This window comes from Natrix helvetica (assembly GCF_964273705.1).
Source record: "Natrix helvetica genome assembly, chromosome: 8".
Taxonomy (NCBI): domain Eukaryota; kingdom Metazoa; phylum Chordata; class Lepidosauria; order Squamata; family Natricidae; genus Natrix; species Natrix helvetica.
In genome coordinates, this window is record NC_138559.1 from 17494922 (window position 1) to 17515161 (window position 20240).

Genomic DNA, 20240 nt, shown 5'->3' on the forward strand with positions numbered 1-20240 from the left:
CCAAGGAAACTCTCCCCATATAAAATTAACTGCAGAAAAAGCCGAAGGAGAGAGGCGGAAGCAAAATCCTTCTGGGGTTCGGGGAGAAAACATTAGCAATTCCCTGCTGCCCATGAAAATGAAATGCCACCAGGAAGAAGCTGCAAGACCAGAGAAAGATGCTGCTGGCTTCTCCCCCCTCCCCCATTGGGCGGAAAATGCCCACCGTCTAGCTTCTTCCTGCCCTGGGTTCTTTCAGACATGGTTGAAATTACACACGATGCTCTTGGCCCTGGTGGGAAATAAATTGAAAACATCTGGAGGGCATCAGTTTCTCATTTGTCATTTGAGGGGATGACTTACAAAGTATCTGTGATATTTGCGGTTTATCCATCAGCCCCTCTCCTGATCTTACGCACACATGCACAAAACTCTTTAGGGTGGTGGGTAAGTGGGAGGAACTCTTTTCCTGCCTGCTGAACGTTAAAAGAAACGGGATCAAAGCATTGCTAAATGACTTTTATTTGGTAGGCATGGTTGACTAAATCTTCTGCTCCTCTGGGTAAGGGACCTATCCCCATACACCAATAGTGCCTGATTGCAAGCCACTTAGCTTGGAAAGCAGCTGTTCTCTGACTCCTGCCAGCTGTTGCAAAGGCAAGTCAAGGAAGAATGTCCCTTCCTCTCTACCCATCCACTCCTATGAAGTGGGTACAGGGACAGAAGGAGACAGGGAAAGAATACCCAAAGAATTCCCACTTTCACAGCTTCATGCTTTCTGTCAGGTGGGAAAGACCAGATCCACACATGAAGGTCTAATTAAACTGATTTATTTCTAAATAACCTATGCACAGAAATCTTCTCAACTGATGGTTGATACCTGCTTGAAGTTAGATAAGGGTCCACAGAATTCAAGAGAGGGGTGTTGGATTAGTCTTCCTGTGACTGCATAAGGATTCTAGGCAGTTCCCTTTTTAACTTCACCCCCAGGTTCTGCAACTTTCTTCTATGGTTCCCATTTTACAAGCAGGAAGGGAAAATCGATGCCCCCAGCTTTAGTAAACAGTTTGTGAAATATGGCTGACCAGAGAAAGTAACTTTAGCTCCAAACACCTCTGGCTGTGCTAAAACTATTCCCTTCATGATTAGTTGCTAGAATTAATTGAGTTGGGATGTCCACATATTGATCTCCTGCTCAGCTTATTGTGTGGACAGGGCCACCAAACTTTAGCAAGAGACTTTGAGGAAGCATCTAAACCAGGTTCCTTGAGATTGCTCCTTCTATCCTTAATATGGAGTATACTGAAATTTCTAAGAATTGGCCTCCCTCCCCACTTCTGTTATGAGGACCTTTTCTGCGGCTTCTCTGGGACTGGAACGATATGTACATTGCCTCTCCTTTTTGACAGAGAAGGAAGCAATACAACTTCACATTCTTTAAACGCTTACCATCTTCCACTTCCAGGAGAGCTTTGGCAAGGATGCTTCCTGCCACGCTAATGGCTTGGCACATGTAGTAGCCTGAATCTGAGGTCTGCACATCCATAATTGTCATCTCGCCACTTGGAGCTACAGAAAAGCGGCCAGTAGCTTGAGGGGGTTGGCTGGGAAAAAGAAGAACCTGTACAAAGGGGCAGAAAGAGGAAGGTATCATATACGAAGGCATGGAGCTCAGCTATCACAGAATTCCAGTATAACTTTCTTTTAATAATAATAATAATAATAATAATAATAATAATAATAATAATAATAATAATTTTATTTGATTAGCCGCAACCCTCTCCCGAAGGACTCGGGGCGGCGTACAATCAAAACAGATAAAATACAGATAAAGACAAACATATATACATAAAGAACAAAGACATATACATGTGCATGGAGGAGGTAGACTCATAAGTGAAAGACAATTAAAAAACACAATTTAAAATCCCATTAAATAAAATTACCGAATTAAAAAACCCATCAGGAGCGTTATGAAGTTATGATTGAGCCAGGCCGGCTATTTGGAATAGGTGGGTCTTGAGCTTTATACGGAAGGAGCGGAGGTCAGTAGTGGTCCTGATATCCGGGGGGGGGGGAGGTCATTCCACAGGGCTGGGCCCGCCACAGAGAAGGCTCTGCTCCTAGGCGCCGCCCCATGGCACTGTCTGGTGGACGGCACCTGGAGAAGTCCCTCTCTGTGCGAGCGGATGGGTCGTAGGGATGTATGGGGCAGAATACGATCCCGCAGGTAACTAGGTCCTGAGCCATGGAGCGCTTTAAAGATCGTAATCAAAACCTTGAAACGCACCCGGTAGACCACAGGAAGCCAGTGCAGCTCACGCAGGAGAGGTGTCACATGGGAGTACTTAGTACTCCCCATAATCACCCGCACGGCCGCATTCTGGACCAACTGCAGTCTCCGAGTGCATTTCAAGGGAAGCCCCATGTAGAGAGCGTTACAGTAGTCCAGGCGAGACGTCACCAGCGCATGGGTGACTGTGCGTAGGGCGTCCCGGTCCATCATTCATATGCTAATCCATCCTCTACTGAGACTATTATGGGACCCACAAGAAATGAGAAGACCATCCATCTCAAGAAGTACTGAAGAAATTGCGTTTTAACTGGTTTTTGACAATGGATCTCCCTCTCTGAGACCTGTTCTTATTTGGGAATTACAGGAGACTGCTGCAAATTGAATTCCTACGGCAACATTTCCCCCTCTCCGCAATAGAATTATCACTTTTAAATAAACCATAGACATACAGGGAACCGTCTTGTGTTCCAAAGGTAGCTTGAGAACAAATCTAAAACTATGGGGCGATCGTCACTTGTTCTCATTGCCTCTCGTTTAACAAATTGGTTTCTTGAGAATGGAAGCTACACGGAGGTGTAGATTGCTTCAAACTGGAAGGGCAACGTTTTACAACTTCTTTGGAGACATAAAGACTGAGGCAAGAGTTCTTGAGGTTAAGACTCGCTATGCCTCATTCCTGAGGTAGGGAATCATGGCTCTCTAATGTGTCTCAAGTGCTCTACAATGCTTAGGCATGCGACATAGCCTTTCTCCTCCACTCACACTGTTGCCTATACAGAGCAAACACTCCTGAACATGCCAAGTTAGACAATTTCCCGGACAAACGGCCTGCCTTCAGAGGCTACCCATTAACGATCCCTCTATCAAACCGCCTGGTTTTTACCTGCCTTGCTCTGTCTGGATGAAACTGAAGAGACTTAGGTGGGATACTGGAAAAAGTGCCTGTGCCTGGATCAGTGGGGATGGAAAGATTGCCCTTGTTGCGATTGTGGTGCTGATAGACAAACCATTATACGTATCGTGCAAGATTGTGTGTTCTCTGCACAAAGCAATGCCAGAAGCGATCGCCTGGATAGCTGAATTGGACACCCAGTTATGAGGTGTAACTCCCATTAGACGTTTTGGCATATGATTACGTAGATGGTGAGTATATGTTTGCTTCTCTTCTGTCATGTTCTGATCATATGCTAAATAATAAACAATACGGCTTCCCAACCGTGTCCCACTACTTAGAGAAGAGCGGAGCCCCACCCATTCTTTGTACGGGGCAGAAAAAGAGTTCCGTGTGATCAGTTTTCTCTCAGGGATTCTAACTCTGAACTCATCAAATGATCTCCCCCTCCCCCCGGCAGGCTCAAATGCTGTGATTCTGTGAATTTGACATCTGCCTTACTGAATGAAGCTCAGCCCTTGCTCTAGAACAAACAATCCACTCTCCTCGGGCCCTTTGCCTTCCCCCTTCCTTTCTATCACTGATCCTCTTAGGATGCAAGTAATTGACACAGTAATAGCTCAGTGCTATTTAAAGGCATCTTAGAAACTCCAATTGTTCGTTCCAAGAGACTGGGTCTCCCAAGAGGTGCCTCCTCCCATGCATCTGGATGACATAAGCAGCTTCGGCTTGTAAGGCAAAATCTTAGCTCCTGTTGGCAGCTCCACAGAAGAAACAACACAATTCTAGCAATTATTAAGCATTTCCCCATCAAATCCTCTCCTTCAGTTATTTTACCTAAAACCTGGGAGGTGTCAATCCACGCAAAAACCACCGAATTAAGAAAACTGTGACACCACCTTTTTACCAAAATAGAAGGGCTGCCGTAGCTATTATGATGTCCTTCTAAGCTCCTACAGCTAAATAATCTATATTTTGAAAAGCTGAATTATCATTTTGCCCTGTTTTCTAATATAGCTTGATGATCTGCGAATGAGTAAGCAAATTCACCAAGAACGCATCTGCGGAAAACAGTGCTGTTTACATCTCTGAACTATTATTGTTAACAATCTGGAATGCCAAAAAGAAAAAAACGTTCACATCCTTTTAAAAAAGGAATAAGTAAAAGATCGTAGACTAGGAGACAGCTGGTTGCGACATGGTCTATTGACATGGGTTTGCGATTCCCGATGTTGAATACAGCAAATACAATTACAAGCATCCACTGCAGATGTCATTTGTGACAAACTATACATGTTAAATACAACTGTGAATGTAATGTATTGCCTAATCTGGTCCTGGGGTAAAGGCTGGTTTCTATAACTTTTTTTTTATAGGATATCCCTCAAGGTATACTTTATAGGATATGGCTCAAGGTATACTGGAGGTAAATGGGTTTTGGCCCAAACCACCTCACCTTCCTCTGTTTTACCCTAGTGAAAGTTGACATTCTAGAGTACAGGTGTCAAACTCGCAGTGCCACGTTGCCCTCACATGACATTGCATGATGTTTTTTCCCTGTGCGTGACACATCCAGCTCGTGGGCTGCCAGTTTGACACCCCTATCTAGACCCCAGAGAGCCTATAACCTAGAGTAGGTAATTTTGCTGTGATAATTCCTTTTTTTTTCAGACTACAAAACACTTTTGTAATCCATAGGTCAAGGGTTCCCAACCCCCCAAGCTAGAACCTGTTCGAAACCAGGCCATGGGAGAGATGGGCAAGCACGCATGGATGAAGTTCCACTTGTGTAAGTGGAAGGTGCCTGTGCGTGAAGCTTTACTCGTGTGACTGGAGCTTCATGTGCAAGCGTTAAGTGCCCTTCGCTCACACGAGTGGAGCTTCGAGCATGAGTACAAACACCTTGTGCTGAAGTGCACAAGCACAAGCACTCTCTGCTCGGACACGAAGCTCCATTTGTGCGAGCGGAGGGCGCGCCTGCGCCCGCTGCTCGTGCAAAAAGAGCTGCGTATGTGCATGTGCACCCGTCACTCACATGCCCCCTCCCCTAATGCAGGGCCACCAAGATGGAAAGGTTGGAGACAGCTGCCGTAAGTCATGTAAAAACAATCTTCAATGCCTGCATTTCCATAAAGATGTAAACACCAGCTAATGCTGTCCAAGCTCTTCCCGTAATGGGAAATTACTGCTGACTTTAGATTCAAGACAAGAAATCTGTTGGTTTTTTTTTTTTGCTCAAGGACCGTCTTTGTCAGGAACATCCTCTCATGCATTCATGCTGGCCAATAGCAGAGTGAGAGATGAAATCTGATCCGTTTGCAACCCTGCAGGAATTCATAACACTTTAACATCCTCTCTTTCTCTCTACGACACTCCATCTCTGTTGGCAGCATGAGAATTGGGGAGAATACGAAATTAAGCCAAGAACTGACTCTAGTACTTTTCCCACCGTAGTGCGTCTTATATCCTTGGCCATGGAAGTTCATTGGGTAACTTTAGGCTAGTTGTTATTTCTCAATCCAATTTTCGCGATAGAGGAATTGTGAAGTGAGAGAATTGATGCTAACCTGAGCCACAGGGAGAAAAGTGAGGAATCAATCTAATAAGCCCTACAACCAGGAGGATCTGTATGGCTAAGTGGTGGCTATAGTTTTAATCATCCCAGCTGCCATAAGAGCAACTGCCAGAATGTTATTTCCCACTTCTGGCTTTTGTTTTTTCATCCCGTTGGACTCAGGATCAGCACCCCCACAGATAAGGTTAGATGGTTATATGAACCTTTATTGCACCCCATGTAATCATAGGGGGATTAAAACTGAAACACCACAGGGATCCATCGTCTCCAGAGACCCATTTTCATAAACCCCTCCTGGAATTCCAACTTGATCACAGGTATTAGAAGAGACATTTAACCTTCAGATAGTTTGCACTACTCCTGGAAGCAGAGTTAGTTAAACGGGTGATTTAATTTACACTCCCCCCAACCGCTCCCCTCCCAGTTGGGCCAATTAACTGCATTTTGAAGCTTGCGCAACTCTCTGCCCGCCCCCCCCCTTCATGATCCTGTGGAATAGGATGTGAGAATAGGGCAGTGATGGGTTCCGGATCCCGGTGGAACTGGTACAGTGCAATGCAGCTGGGCGTCCACCACATGCATGCTGCAGCACACACGTGTACTTACCGCCCGCGATGCTCCAGCTGCTTGGCGGAGCATCGCGCAGGAGCCATATGCTCCGTGTGGGTAAGCCCCCATTGGCTCAAATACAGGTAAGGAGGGCAGGTGGGCGGGCGAGGGCTCTGGAGAGCACCATACCGGAACGGTACCTGGTGCTCCCAGCAGGCACTAGTACGCCTGTACCGGGGCGTACCGGTTGTATCCCACCACTGGAACAGGGTCAAAACCCAAGCTACATGCATATTCCCCCAATGCCTATGTACCCATTTACTTACCTGACTCCCTTCCTTCTGCCAGAACACAGCTGGTGGTGGGTTTCCTTTGGTCTCACACTGGAAGGTCACAGTGCGGCCTTGGGTCACAATCTGGTCCCGTGGACGGGTCACTAACTGAGGTGGGACTATAGACCAAAAAAAAAGAGGCAGGAAAAAGATCGTAAAATGGTCCAGTTAGACCAGCAGCTTTTTTAGAAATGTTTGCATTTAAAGGCTGACCGGGTTTAAAAAAACAAACCCTGAGGGATGGGTTGTGGCAGGGAGGGGGGGAATAAAGGAGAGAGGGAGCCTTTTTTTTTGTTTAGGAACATTGAAAGCTCCCTTATATCAAATCCAACCACTGGGTCAACGCTGACCTACATGGATTTCCTCAATGTAGTCAACTTCCACCAAAGGTCCTCTAGATGTGCTGGAAGGGCAACTCCAGATTCTTCCAGAGCTCTATTCCCAATCCAGTCCAACCCAGACTATCGTCTTTTCCAGTTCTATCAAGAAATGCTGAGAATTGAGCCTGGGCTTCATTTTGTGTGACCCCTCCTTGGCTTTCCCTCCTTTCCCATGGGAACTGAGTATGCTGAGGCTGTGTCCTGGCTAATCCCTCTCTCCATTTTGCCCGTTCCTGATGATCCTAAAGTAGAAGGATCAATGCCTTGGCAGTTCCAAAAGTACCGGGAGCAGCTTCACAGTTTGGGCATCTCAGAAGAGCAGCTAAAGGCATTTGCAAGGAAAGAAAAGGGGGGGGGGGGGATTCAAAGCATTGGGAGGTGCCAAAGACAGTTTAAAAGGGGGGGTGGGAGACACCAAACAAAGGCAAACAGTTTTTTTTAAGAGAGCCCTGAGATTTTCTTTTTACAAAAACCACCCCGTACACGCATGCAAAGAATATCAATTTGCAATGGAAGAAGGCATTTAAGAAGTCTGAGGGAGGCCACGAAAGGAACAAGTCAGCTAAATCAACCACCCAACCATGAATAATGTCTTGGATGTAAATTCCTCTCTTTCTGAGCACTTCTGGCTTTTTGAAAACCTTCCCCCATCTCAGCTCTCAATGCAAGACAAATGACAGTCAGGTTTTACAAATGCTAATCGCCTGCCTTATCACCTCTCCTCCCTTCCCTCTATTCTACCAAGAAAAAGAAGAAGGAGACAGAATGTTCCTAGCTCCTCTTGCAGAACTGTAAAGCATTTACAGAGCATTAGGTGCTATTAAAACAACAACAACAACACTTTCAGGTGTGCCATTGTTGGAGCTCTGCAAGCCTCCCCTTAATGAAGTTATAGATTTCTAGGTTACCCACATGCTAATCAGGAGAGATGTATGAGCCTAAGAGAAACAATGTGCTTGCTTGCTTCCCTCCTTGTCCGCAGCCATCTTCCCTCGGATAACTTCCACAGAAAGAAAAGAAGGGGGGGGGGGAAGAAACCCTATTGATTGTTAATAGTCATTGATTGGCAGGAGAAATGTTTGGTTGGGAGGTGCAATGGAGTACGTGCAGATAGAATTTAAATGGGAAGTTAGTGCTGAAGGTTAGTGTTGAAGGCTTGCTCCTGGGGAGGAAAGCTATGGCAAATCTAGACAGCATACTAAAAAGCAGAGACATCACCCTGCCAAGAAAAGGGCGTCTAGTCAAGGCTCTGGTTTTCCCAGTTGCAATGGATGGCTCTGAAAGTTGGACCATAAGAAAGGCTGAGCGCCAAAGAATTGAGGCTTTTGAACCAGTGATGGGTTCCTACCAGTTAAGACTGATTCAGGCAAACCGGTAGTGGTTTGGTGGCCTAGGTTGCTGGAACCGGCAGAGACCCAGACTTGCCACACTCCCGAACCGGTTCTCCGGGCAGCAATGTAGGCACTGCCATCTTGTTTTTTTGGTTGTGCACATGCACAGAACAATTTTAATTGCATTGTGCATGGGGCAGTAGTGCCTGCTGGAACCCACATCTGCTTTGAACGATGGTGCTGGAGAAGACTCCTGCGAGTCCCTTGGACTGAAAGATGATCAAACTAATCAGTCCTAGAGGAGATCAAGCCTGACTGCTCTTTAGAAGGCCAGATCCTGAAGTGGAAACTCAAAGACTTTGGCCACTTAATGAGAAGGAAGGACTCCCTGGAGAAGAGCCTAACGCTGGGAACAATGGAGGGCAAAAGAAGAAGGGGACGACAGAGAATGAGGTGGCTGGATGGAGTCACCAAAGCAGTCGGTGTGAGCTTAAATGGACTCCGGGGGTTGGTAGAGGACAGGAAGGCCTGGAGGAACATTGTCCATAGGGTTGCAATGGGTTGGACACAACTTCACAGCTAACAACAACAAAGTTCTGAAGGACTAGATGGCTTTCAGCTCTTACACTGGTTCCCTTAAACTTTGTTTTGGGGTTGACATTAGGCAAGGAAATTATTATATTTCAGAAATAATGATGTAAGTGGGCAGGAGGGATCAAAAGGCTGACCAATCAAAGAAATGAGTATCTGAAGAAACACAGAGGTCAACTCATCCTACGTTGCAATAATCGAGTGCAATTCTCTTTTGGAACATGTGTTGCCAATGTAGCCAGGTGGTTAGCAGAGATTTGGCCTTTGGGGTGACAGTGTCCTGCTTTAAGCATCCTGTCCAAAAAAGCTTGCATATTACTTATTTTGTTATTGTTGCAGCCAAAGTAGAACTAGCTTTATGTTATTGTTCCCTGGTAGCTCCCATCGACATGCCCAATGGAAAGAAATTATGGGAATTCCAATTCAGCATAGACAGAGGAAAACACTTGGCTTATTGTATATTAGAGAATATCAAGGGGAAATCTTATTATTCTCTCCAGTCTCTAGTTTAAGCAAAGAACTGCAGTCAGAAACAGTTTGTTCCATCATCATGAACTAAATTTGATCTGATTTGAATTTAAATGGAATTAATTAAATACACTCCTGTTCAAACACACTACGTTTTAACTGGGTCATGATGTTAATGTGGAGAGCTTAGTGCTCTCTGAGCTTGCTTGTTTTCTTGTAGACGTTCCATTAACCAGCTAGGTAACATGATCAGATTATCATCCTGAGAATCATTATATCTTACCTAGTTGGGCAATGACATGTCTGCAAGTAAACAACGTAGCTCAGAGAGCAGCAAAGACTCCACAGTTCAACATTGAGCTATGAATATTCTCTTCTATTGATGTTAATACCACACCGTAACCTAATCTGATGGGAGTTGCTTGGAATTAAACCAGTGGTGGGTTTCAAATTTTTAAAGAACCTCTTCTGTAGGTGTGGCCTGCTTTGTGGGAGTGGCTTGCTGGCCATGTGACCAGGTAGGAGTGGCTTGCCAGCCATGTGACCGGGTGGGAGTGACTTGCCAGCCATGTGACCGGGTGGGAGTGGCTTGCCAGCCATGTGACTGGGTGGGCGTGGCCAACTTGTAAAATTAAACTCACTTAATAACGCTCTTGCTTAGCAACCAAAATGTTGGCTCAGAAACTTTGGCATTTGAAGCACGCAAGTCTTAAAGCTGTCAAGTTACAAGACCCTTGCACCCCTAACCCTTTAGAAAAAACAACAACCCAGGAGTGTTCAAACTTGACAGCTTTAAGACTTGTGGACTTCAACTCCCAGAATTCCTCCTCTCGCTCTTCATCTTGATGATGTGTGGACAGGCGGGGGGAGGGAGCTGAAACCGGTTCTAAATGGCACTGTAGATTTGTGGAACCTCTTCTGTAGAAGCGGTTAGAACTGGCAGGAACCGAGCCCTAAGTTAAACCCACTTCCTTCAATCATATGTAAAGTGGAAATAGGGACCTTTATTTTATCCTCTCCTGTTTGCAGGCAAAAATAATTCTACTTTTCCAGTCATACACAATGTGTGTTTGAGAGAGGGGGTGAGGCACAAGGAGTGAAGGAGAGAGAGATAGTCCCTCAACACTGATCCTGATGGAATGACTGCAGATGGTTCCCCCATTTCATTTTCTGGAAATTTAAAAAAAAAAAACAGGGGAAGTTATAACTTCTCAGTTTCCTTTGAGGTGACCAGGACACCATCACTTTTGTTGTTGTTGTTGTTGTTGTTGTTGTTATTATTATTATTATTATTATTATTATTATTATTATTATTATTATTATTATTATTAATATTTATAGACCGCCCCCTCTCCCGAAAGGGACTCGGGGCGGTGTACAGTCACTAAAATGCGTTATAAAATACATACATAAAACAGTTAAATAATTAAATACGTAGGTGGAGGAGGTTAGAGACATTGTCCCCAGGATGGCATTTCACTGGATCAGCCATGTTGTTTAAACACAGCCATAGAAATGTCCTGCTTCCCAAGGTATTTATCAATAGCTTTTGTCAGATTTAGAGTGAAGATCTAAGAGCAACTTTCTTGTGCTAGCATCATGCTCGTGCATTGCGGGTATCCATTTGACTCTGGGGCACAATTGTAAACCCTTGCTCTAGATCTGGGGTGTCCAAACTTGGCAACATTAAGACTTGTGGACTTCAACTCCCAGAATTCCCCAGCCAGAGTTGAAGTCCACAAGTCTTAAAGTTGCCAAGTTTGGACACCCCTGCTCTAGATGTACCAAAACAAGAAGAAAAATGATGGGGAATATTCAGAGATAATTCTACAAAAACTATTCGGGTTCAGCGGTAACGAAGCTCAGAGCACACCAATCAAAATTTTCTTTGACTATCACCCGCTCTTTTAAAAAGAAACATTAACACGCAATACTCCTCACTAATTGCCATTTGTTTTGACATCTTATACCACAAAACTGAGGCAGGAAAAAATTGAGTTGGAAGATGCCCATTTAAGATTTTATGAGGGCCTGGAGGTGCTCAGGTGTTTGGGATATTTCCTGTCTTGATTTTATCATCCAGAAATCTGGATGCATGGAAGGATCATGGCAGGTAACCCAATCGTCCCTCAACCATCAAAAGCCTGGGGTCATATACCCACTGATGCAACAGTCTGCAGTTTTTATAACTTGAGCCTCTGGGTTATATTTCGCTCCAGGGAGCCCTTGTCTTGAGGATCATAAATCTTGGAGGACAGGCTGGGTGGCAACACAAAGAATGCTCCAGCATTTCGTTGAAGGTCAGCCTTTGTCCACACAACCAATGTCGAAGCCATCAGTGGGCAAGAATGTATTTGTGGACCCTTTCTATTGGTGGCTCAAGAGGCCTTCTGTTGGCACAGCAGAAGTCAGCAGTCTCAGGATGTGGCACCCAGGGGTGTGTGACTGGTCAAGGGCCATTTGCTCCAACATGTGCCTGGATGGAAGCTAAGGGCCCTTTGACCTTTCAGAGTAAGAACTGGCTGGAGCCACCTGCTTTATAATCAAATAAAAATGCAAATTGGGAGGGAAGCAGGGGCAGCTTTTGTTAATTTTGTCTCTTTGGTTAATCATTGCTGGGAAAGCCCCCTTCCCCAATTATAAATGCAGCCAGACACAGCCCCCACCCCACCCCAGTTACTTCAAAGACCAGTCAAAGCTGGATGATGGAAAGGATCTGGCGATCTCAGGAAATTGATCGCTGCCCCCCCAGCATTGCTCTGCCTTGTCTTTTTTTTTTTTTTAAATACTTCCTTGCTTCAAAGGGGAAAGATAAAACAAAGGCAAGATTGACCTGGTATGCCTGAGGAAACGTTCCTGTTGCCCACAAATCCAGCACGGAGTTAAGAGATGATGGCAAAACAAGACAACACCCTCCCCCTGCTCTCTCCATCCCCAAGGCAGGAAATTGACCTGCCTTGCTGGATACACAGCGAAGGATAGAGGGGGGAGGGGGAGGGCTCTTCCAGCATTTCTTGTTCACCTTTGGGCTTCTTATCTGCACAGCTACAAGGGCTCCTGCTCTTTGTTGCAGGCTGATTTATTAGCGCCAAACAATAGGTACCTGAAGAGGAGGCTTGCCAACCGGCCTCCAAAGCCATCAAAAGCAACAGAGGAGCCTGTTTTTAACTTAGCCTGTTAGGGATCTGCAAACCCGAGATACAAAGGAGACTGGCAGGCAGGACGGTCTTAAGCCCAAGTGCAACCGTTTCATTTGCAAGCAAACACATCTTTCCATGTGCAAATTCACCGAAGAATTTTTTTTCACGGGCTCAACAGGAACCTTTTCCGGCTAAGTGCATGGATTCTGAGGGAAATCGAACCGTGCAATAAAGGCAACCATTTTTACAAGGCTGTCAGAAAGCAAGTTCCTGTCTTGAGGGATTTACAATCTAATATTCAACCCAGAAGAAACAGGGAGGAGAAAAGAGGGAAGGAAGGAATGTGTTATTAGGTCTGTACTGTAGGAACAGCCTTGTTCTCTTGACCTCCTCATTGATATTTTCTGCCTTCTCCAAAGCCTCAAAACATGAAATGAAAGGCTGATCTATAATTCAGGATGGAATATCCATCTGTGGAAACTCACCCGTGCTACATTAAAAAGTCCCTGGAATGGATTGGTTAACTTCTTTTTCTTTGAACGATGTGCACTGCTGGGAGAACCTTTTGTTGAAATCCAATCTATAAACTTTCTAAATAAATCTGCTTCATGAAAATTCCTTGGAGGGAAGAAGTGAGTAAGAGAGGCAGTGCTGTTCAGTTCCAGACATAAATGGATAGCTGCAATGTATAGCTGGAAGATTTCATGAGAAGACAGCTAAATTTGCAAACTGTATTGAATTCCCTGTATGCATATTAATCTTTTAAGCTGCTTGCAGAACACGCTAAGCCATAGGCTGTTTGAATGAATGGATGCACATTACTTTATAAGCCCTGTCAATCATGTGTTGATCTTTAGCCAAAGTCATTGGCGTATGTTGAAATAGCAGTCACTATTCCAAAAACTATGACTTGTTGCTCGTGATAAATGCTATCTTCTGTTCATCCCAAATGCTGGTTGATCTTGGCTTGCTGACATGTTAGGTCTATTTAAAGAAACTATCATGGGAGAATATATGTTTGCTTATGGATATGAATCTCCTTTTCTAATTTATTTATAGGAAGAGCTTGCAATGCAATGCAAAAAAAAAAAAAAACCACTAGGCTAGATCAGTGTTTTTTAGATTTTGCAACTTTACGTTGCGTGCACTGGGAATTGAAGTCCACACATCTCAAAGCATGCTGGCTGGGGAATTCTAGGAGCTGAAGTCCACACATCTTAGAGCATGCTCGGTGGGAAATTCTGAGTGCTCAAGTCTATGCATCTTAAATCAAGCTGCGTTGGGAATTGTGGGAATTGAAGTTCACACATCTTAAAGAGTTGCCAAGTTTGAAAAACACCAGAAGAGAAAGTTTGGCTTATATGTTAAGACCTGTCCTCCAAAGGTTGAATGGTTGAAACATGAATGTTAGCACTGCAGGAAATTGAGAGAAGGACATGTGCTTTTCGGAGTTAGTAGGCAAAGTGTAATAAAGGAAAATCTTGTTATGAATCTTGTTACATTGAAGAACAAAAATATAAACTGGAAACTCTCCTTGGTGCTTTTTCTCACCCTGACATATCCTAATCAACTGCACCTTGTTGTCCTAATTGCTTTCTAGTTTTCTTTTAACAACTACAATAACACAACCAAACTTAGAATGGTTTGTCCAGTTTTTTTCCAGAGTTTTCTAAGTCTTTATTTGAGTTTACCTGACTTTTCAGCTAAAAGTAAGATGATGGGAGGTAGCAGTCACCTTCCTTCAATCTTTGCCTATTCAAACCTAACCCAACACATCCCTGTTAATGCCAACATGATTTAGCAGGTGATGTGGTCGACATCATAGGCAACCTTGGTGATCACCTATGTCAAATCAGTCCTGGTTTGCTGGCTGTGGAAATACCTAAGAAGATATGCTAACATTCAGGGAAGATTGAGTAGTATTAATGCTATTGTTTGATCAGCATATGATAATTTAGCAAGGTAGTTATTGCTTGCTTTGGAAGCAGATTTGTTTTGTGGATTCTATTTCCCTACTTTCTCTCTGAAGAGAAACAACTGGCTCCACTCTTTTCCTTTTTTGTAAGCTAGGATTTTAACTATCATAACTACTTGTATATGGCTGGGTACCAACAGTACCTAGCATCCCTTTGCTCCATCATCCCTAAGAAGAAACCATTCCATGTTCTTCATTTTTAAACCCCCAAACCACAAACTTTAAGAAGCAGAATGATGGAAATACGATCCGGGTAAGATTAGGGTTGAACTCTTGCATTCCAAGGAAATTAAGAAACTGTGATTGCAATAGATACTCGCCTATTTGAATATCTCCATAAAATCATGGGACTATTCAGTGAGTAGACATATAATTGATTGTGTGATCAGAGTATGATATTATATGTCACTACCTGGATGACACATAAAATGAGACTATGCCTCTCACATGTTTAGAACACAGACTTTTAAAAAATGCCCTACGTTGTACCCACAATATTATACTTTCTAATTTGCTTCAAAGATTATGACTCATTCAGTTCATTGTCACAGCAGGAAAAATGATTTAGAGTCCACCCGGTCTTCTCTAAAAATCAATTCCATTCCCACTGTGACTTGAGAGAAAAGACAAAAAGCATGCAAACACCTGATTCATGTACCCTAACCCACACCAGCATGCAGCAATGATATGTGATGAAATGAATACTTACAGAATGGGCCAACTGGACCAAAGAGAACATATGAGAAAAACAAAAATAAAAAAAAGTATGAGATGCGTTTGATTAAATAAGGCTGACATGAATGCTTAGAGAATTGGAGGATAAAGGTATTAGATGCCAAATGTCCATTCATCTAGTTGCCAGATTAATATAAAACCCTGAGTCAATTCCACCTACTGAGCCCTTTAGAACTTGGGTCATCTCTATCTCCGGAATAACTTGCTCCCGGAAGGAATCTGTTCATCCAATACCATCTTACTGAGAAAGGTAGCGTAGGAATCCCCCCTCCTCCCGAGAGATTAAGGGGACAGGGAAACACAAGCTGGGCTTCCCCTTCTTTGTGGAATACTTTCGCCACCAAAATCAAGATGGCACCCACTTGGTTTAAGAACGGGAAAAACAATCCCTTTCTGCATGGCCTCTGGACCTGAGTAGTTATGGTGGAATCTGGTGTGGAGATGGAGGAGGGAAAGGAGCTTTCCTAAGGAGCTAAGAAGCAGATCAGCCTTGAGTCCTTGGTTTGGATCCTCCTTAAACCTTCACAGCATTGATCTGATCATTATGCAAAGAGTGCTTTAGTCTGGCAAGATTCCTGTCTATGGGCAAACAGCAATGAAGATACCACTCTGAGTAATTCATCCCGTCATCCTTGGTTCTTTGCGCTGGGCATTAATCTTACCAGACAAAAACACACTCTGCATAGTAACTATCAGATCAATCCTGTGATTTAAGTTTAGGGAGGACTTGAGGGTGATCTGCCTTGAGCTCCCTGGGAAAGACCCCTCCCACCTCCATCTCAGCATCAGATTCCACCACAGTAGTTGACCATAGCAGAGCAAACTACATATGCATTTTTTTAAAAAAAAAATATGCACTGCATGTTTTGATAATCGCAAGCTAAGCATACAAATTGTTGCAATGAATAAGAAAGTACAGATGGGCTCAGAGCATTTTAAGGTCAAGGTATCTCTTCTTCTTAGAGGTCTACATACACAGAGACCAAGAGTACGATGCCTACCTGTTTAGGGTGAGTTTTAGAGGTTGGGGACTTGGGCTTCTTTCTAAGAAAAAAGAGCTGACTCTTTAGTTTCAGTTTCAACCTTTAGCATCTGGCCAGAAATTTTATTGCGCCGAGATTCCAAAGGTTTAATTTGTTTTTTTAAATAAAATGTTGGCTTGTTTCTATTAGACGATTACTGTTCTGCAAACAGTGCGTCTGAAAGCAATTGTCTAAGTAACTGCTAATTTCTTGAAACAAGATGTAGAGGCTCTTTTTATGACTGGGCTACACTTTACGGATGTGTTTTCCCAGCTGCTATTCCAGGTGATGCTTTGGAGGGGGAAAAGCCCAGAATATTTAATTCCTTTCCCCATTTTTTTTATAAAGCAAAGTTTATTTTGAGTTTATCAGAAGCTAAAGGCAACTCTTTCAATTCTTACTTTAAAAAAATCTGAAAACTTCTAAGCTTGCTAATTTGCAGTTTATTGACAAATTAGAGGAGCACAATCATAAAGTAGCTCCATGGTTTGCAAAAAAAAAAAAAAAACCCAAAAAGAGAGAGGTGGGGGAGGGAGCGGGGAGCAAAAGCAATACAAGATCCTCAATTTACAACCATAACTAAGCTTGCAATTTTGGTCGTAAGTTGTGATGGTTGTAAAGTAGATCGCCATCTGACTGTGACTGATTTTGCAACCTTTTTTTTGCAATAGTCATTTAGGGAACTGTGCAGTCATTAAGTGAACCCATTGTTTGCTAGGGGGCATTTTTACCGGAAACTGGAAGCAAACACTGGTTTCTGTCAAAAACATAAATCATTGCCATGTGATCATTGGACACCATAGATGGCCATAAATATGGTTGCTGAGTACCCAAAACTTGCACCCACCAGACCTTCAGATCTAGGTCATCAGTAGCTTTTTCAGGGTCGGTCATAACTTTGAATGGTTGCTAAGCGACCAGCCCATAAATGAAGGATTATCCGCATATAATTTATATTGAAGGGAAGAGGGGGAAAAAAAAGGGGGGGGAACTGCACAAGAAACATATGCAACCTGTTCCTTGATCCCCTTCTGGAATTCGGGTTGCCAGGTGTCCACTATTTGAGCGGACAGTCCGCTTTTTTCACATTATGTTCACTATTTTTTTTCCACAAAATAGTGGACTTTTTTTTTATTCAAAAGCTTTAGGATGAAATGGTACGTAATCTAAAGCTGTACAGTCTAAGAGAATAAGGATAGGAGAATCGCGTTTTGTCCTTTTTTTTTCATAAGTTAGAAAGAGACAAAGATCGAATATCCATTGAACTCGATTCTCCGAAAAAATTAGTAATCATACTCAATTGTTTCACAAGACATTTAATAAAAGTATATAACATTATTTAAGTACTATTTTTCTTAACTCACATTTAGCTATTATTTTTATATTATACTTTTTTTTTCTTAGTTGGATAGGTATGTTTCGGAACACTCAATAACCTATCATCATTTTGAGGTTCAATGAGTACTAGCCTCAATATGTAGAGCGCGAATTTGTTAAATTTTAAGTAAAGTTTTGAAGTGATTATTTTAATACGTGTTAAAATGTTTGTAAGAAAATATAATAACTTAATTGTAATTTTAAAATATTTTTTTACTACTTAAACACCCCCCCCCCCGCTTGTCCGCTATTTTTTGGAAGCAGACCTGGCAACCCTATCTGGAATGAATTGTCATGGATTGGGTGCTTTCTGGATGTTTGGACTACAACATCCATTTGTCCTGAGCCTTGTTTGGAAGCTCTAGTCCCAGATAGCTGGAGTGTGTGTGAATACTCATCCTTGCTTTACTAACTTCCTGTCCCAATCAACCCTTGGTATCTGCCTTGATTGATCAGAACTGCTGTTTTAGCTACAGTTACACCACGTTGGACTTCTTTGATTGTAGCTCTTCAGCAGCCAGACTCATACATACTTACCGTGTACACTGAGGGATCCCGAAGCCTCAGATTTTCCAACGCTGTTCTCTGCCACACAAGTATAGGTCCCCTCATCTTCTGCATTCACTCGGCTGATGCGTAAGCTATTGTCATTCTGGATTTCCGATCTTGGTTTTGAAGGGAAAAAAGAGATGTCAATGGCTGTGTTAAGCCACGGTTAATTTCTGGAAGAAGCCACTGTGAGCTGGATTCACACAACACCCTTAACCATGAACCTGTGTTTAGAAATCTTAACAGCTTGGTTCGCGTGACTTTCTTTCGTATAAAAATTGAATAAATACATAAGTAACAAAGCAAAATTCACCAATCTGCATTATAATTCAGTATGAGGCCTGAATTTATCTCCCTAGTACCAAACTGCTGCATTCCAGTCCATATGTGCAAAGATGGAAAGACACAGTGGAGGAATGGTAGGTGAAGATGACAGAATTTGCAGAGATGGCAAAATTGTTGGGTTTAATAAGAAAACTGTCAAGCGCTGGGGAAATCAGGAGATTCAGGCAGTGCAAATGAGTATAAAGATTTATTGCACGCTTAAGCTCTCTACAAGAATCTGAGCTACTATTGGTCATGGGAAATGAACTGGTTAAGAAAGTAATTTCGTAACCAATTTTGTTGTATTTAAGTACAATGACAATAAAGATTATACTTATAACAAGGTGGGCTGGGCTTAGATCTCTTGTAGATGTGCAGGGACTCATGACTTATGACACATTTGACCCTTCCCTTGATTGTAGACAATACCTACATGTGCAAATGATTGGAAACCCAAACTTTTTGCTGAAAACAGAAAAAAATGTATTTGTGATTTATGTATTTGATGATTAGAAAGGGTAGATTATGCTATGATGTAACCCTAGAGAGGATAGCATTCAAATGCATTTATAACTGCTATAAATCAATCTGAAGCCATTTCTTTATATTTTGTCTTTCTTTTTTCTACTCCTCTTTCCTTTATTCTTTTCTGATCACTTTTCTTTGACTTTGCTTCATTTTTTTCCATTTACATGTTTTTATTCTGTAGTTTTTTTCAGTTAAAAATAGTGTTTTTTTTTTTAAAAAAGGGGGGGATAGACTGGCCTAACAGGAAGTTATCTCTCAAACCACTCTTAAATTTCGGGCTTCAGCATGTTGTAGTAGTAGTAGGGCTTGTAGCAGAGGCAATGCTATATGGTACATTTTTCTACATATATAGATGATCCCAGAGCAGTTATCATTACGATAAACAGCCCAGTATCAAATTTATTTCTCAGCATAGTGTAACAAACGTTTCATTTTCATTACACTCACGTTTTAAGCTCCTTACAAAAGTGACAGCATCAGTCAATATAACACAATATCATTTAGGAGGTTGAATCTCCGAATGTCTTCCCCACCACCACTACAGAAAAACCACAAAGGTCTCCTGAGCATCTGGGATGAGGCCTCAAGAACTCCAGATTGAAAAATGAAAAACGCTCTTTCTGTCTGCCAGGTTATTCTTTTTTTTTTTCCAGGAGCAAAATATTTTCTTAGCAGTAGAACAAACCTTGATGATTGGGATTGTTCTGGAACTGATCTTAATCTTTCCAGATTGACCAAAATAGAGCACTAAACTATTTGATGTTTGGAGAACAAGGCTTTGTTATTTTAGATAAGGAACGCCTCTCATCTTTTTGTACATGACAAATCTTTCTTTGGGACCATCCATACCAGGGTTGGTGAATCTTTTCGGCACTGAGTGCTGAAACGGGAGCGCCCTGGCGAAGCACCAGAATTCGGAACAGCAGCTTCCTGCGGCGCTATGTGTACTGGGAAGCTGAGCTTCTGGTTTCCGGAGTGCACATGCATGCTGGTCACCTCGTCTTCCGGTTTCTGGCACACATGCGCATGCAAAGACCAGCTGGCCAGCGCACATGCGCGTGCTGGAAACTGGAAGCTCAGCTTCTCAATGTGTACATGCGCACCAGGAAGCTGTTCTTCCAGTTTCCGGCATTCCTACACGCATGAGGACCAGCTGGCCAGCACATATGCGCGTGCCGGAAACCGGAAGAGCAACGG

The 20240-nt window shown here is 43.0% G+C and overlaps 1 protein-coding gene and 1 long non-coding RNA gene across 2 annotated transcripts in view; one reads left to right on the forward strand and one right to left on the reverse strand.

Annotated features, from left to right (window-relative positions):
- Window positions 1–20240, reverse strand: part of ROBO3 (roundabout guidance receptor 3) — a 183939-nt gene that overhangs the window by 45072 nt on the left and 118627 nt on the right. Inside the window, exons 6-8 of the mRNA XM_081961076.1 lie at window positions 18180–18307; window positions 6618–6742; window positions 1429–1600 (exon numbers count right to left, since the gene is read on the reverse strand). Coding sequence (XP_081817202.1) covers window positions 1429–1600; window positions 6618–6742; window positions 18180–18307 — 425 coding nt within the window. The remainder of the gene's footprint in view (window positions 1–1428; window positions 1601–6617; window positions 6743–18179; window positions 18308–20240) is intronic.
- Window positions 1–20240, forward strand: part of LOC309396195 — a 395535-nt gene that overhangs the window by 17661 nt on the left and 357634 nt on the right. The gene's annotated exons all lie outside the window — the stretch shown is intronic.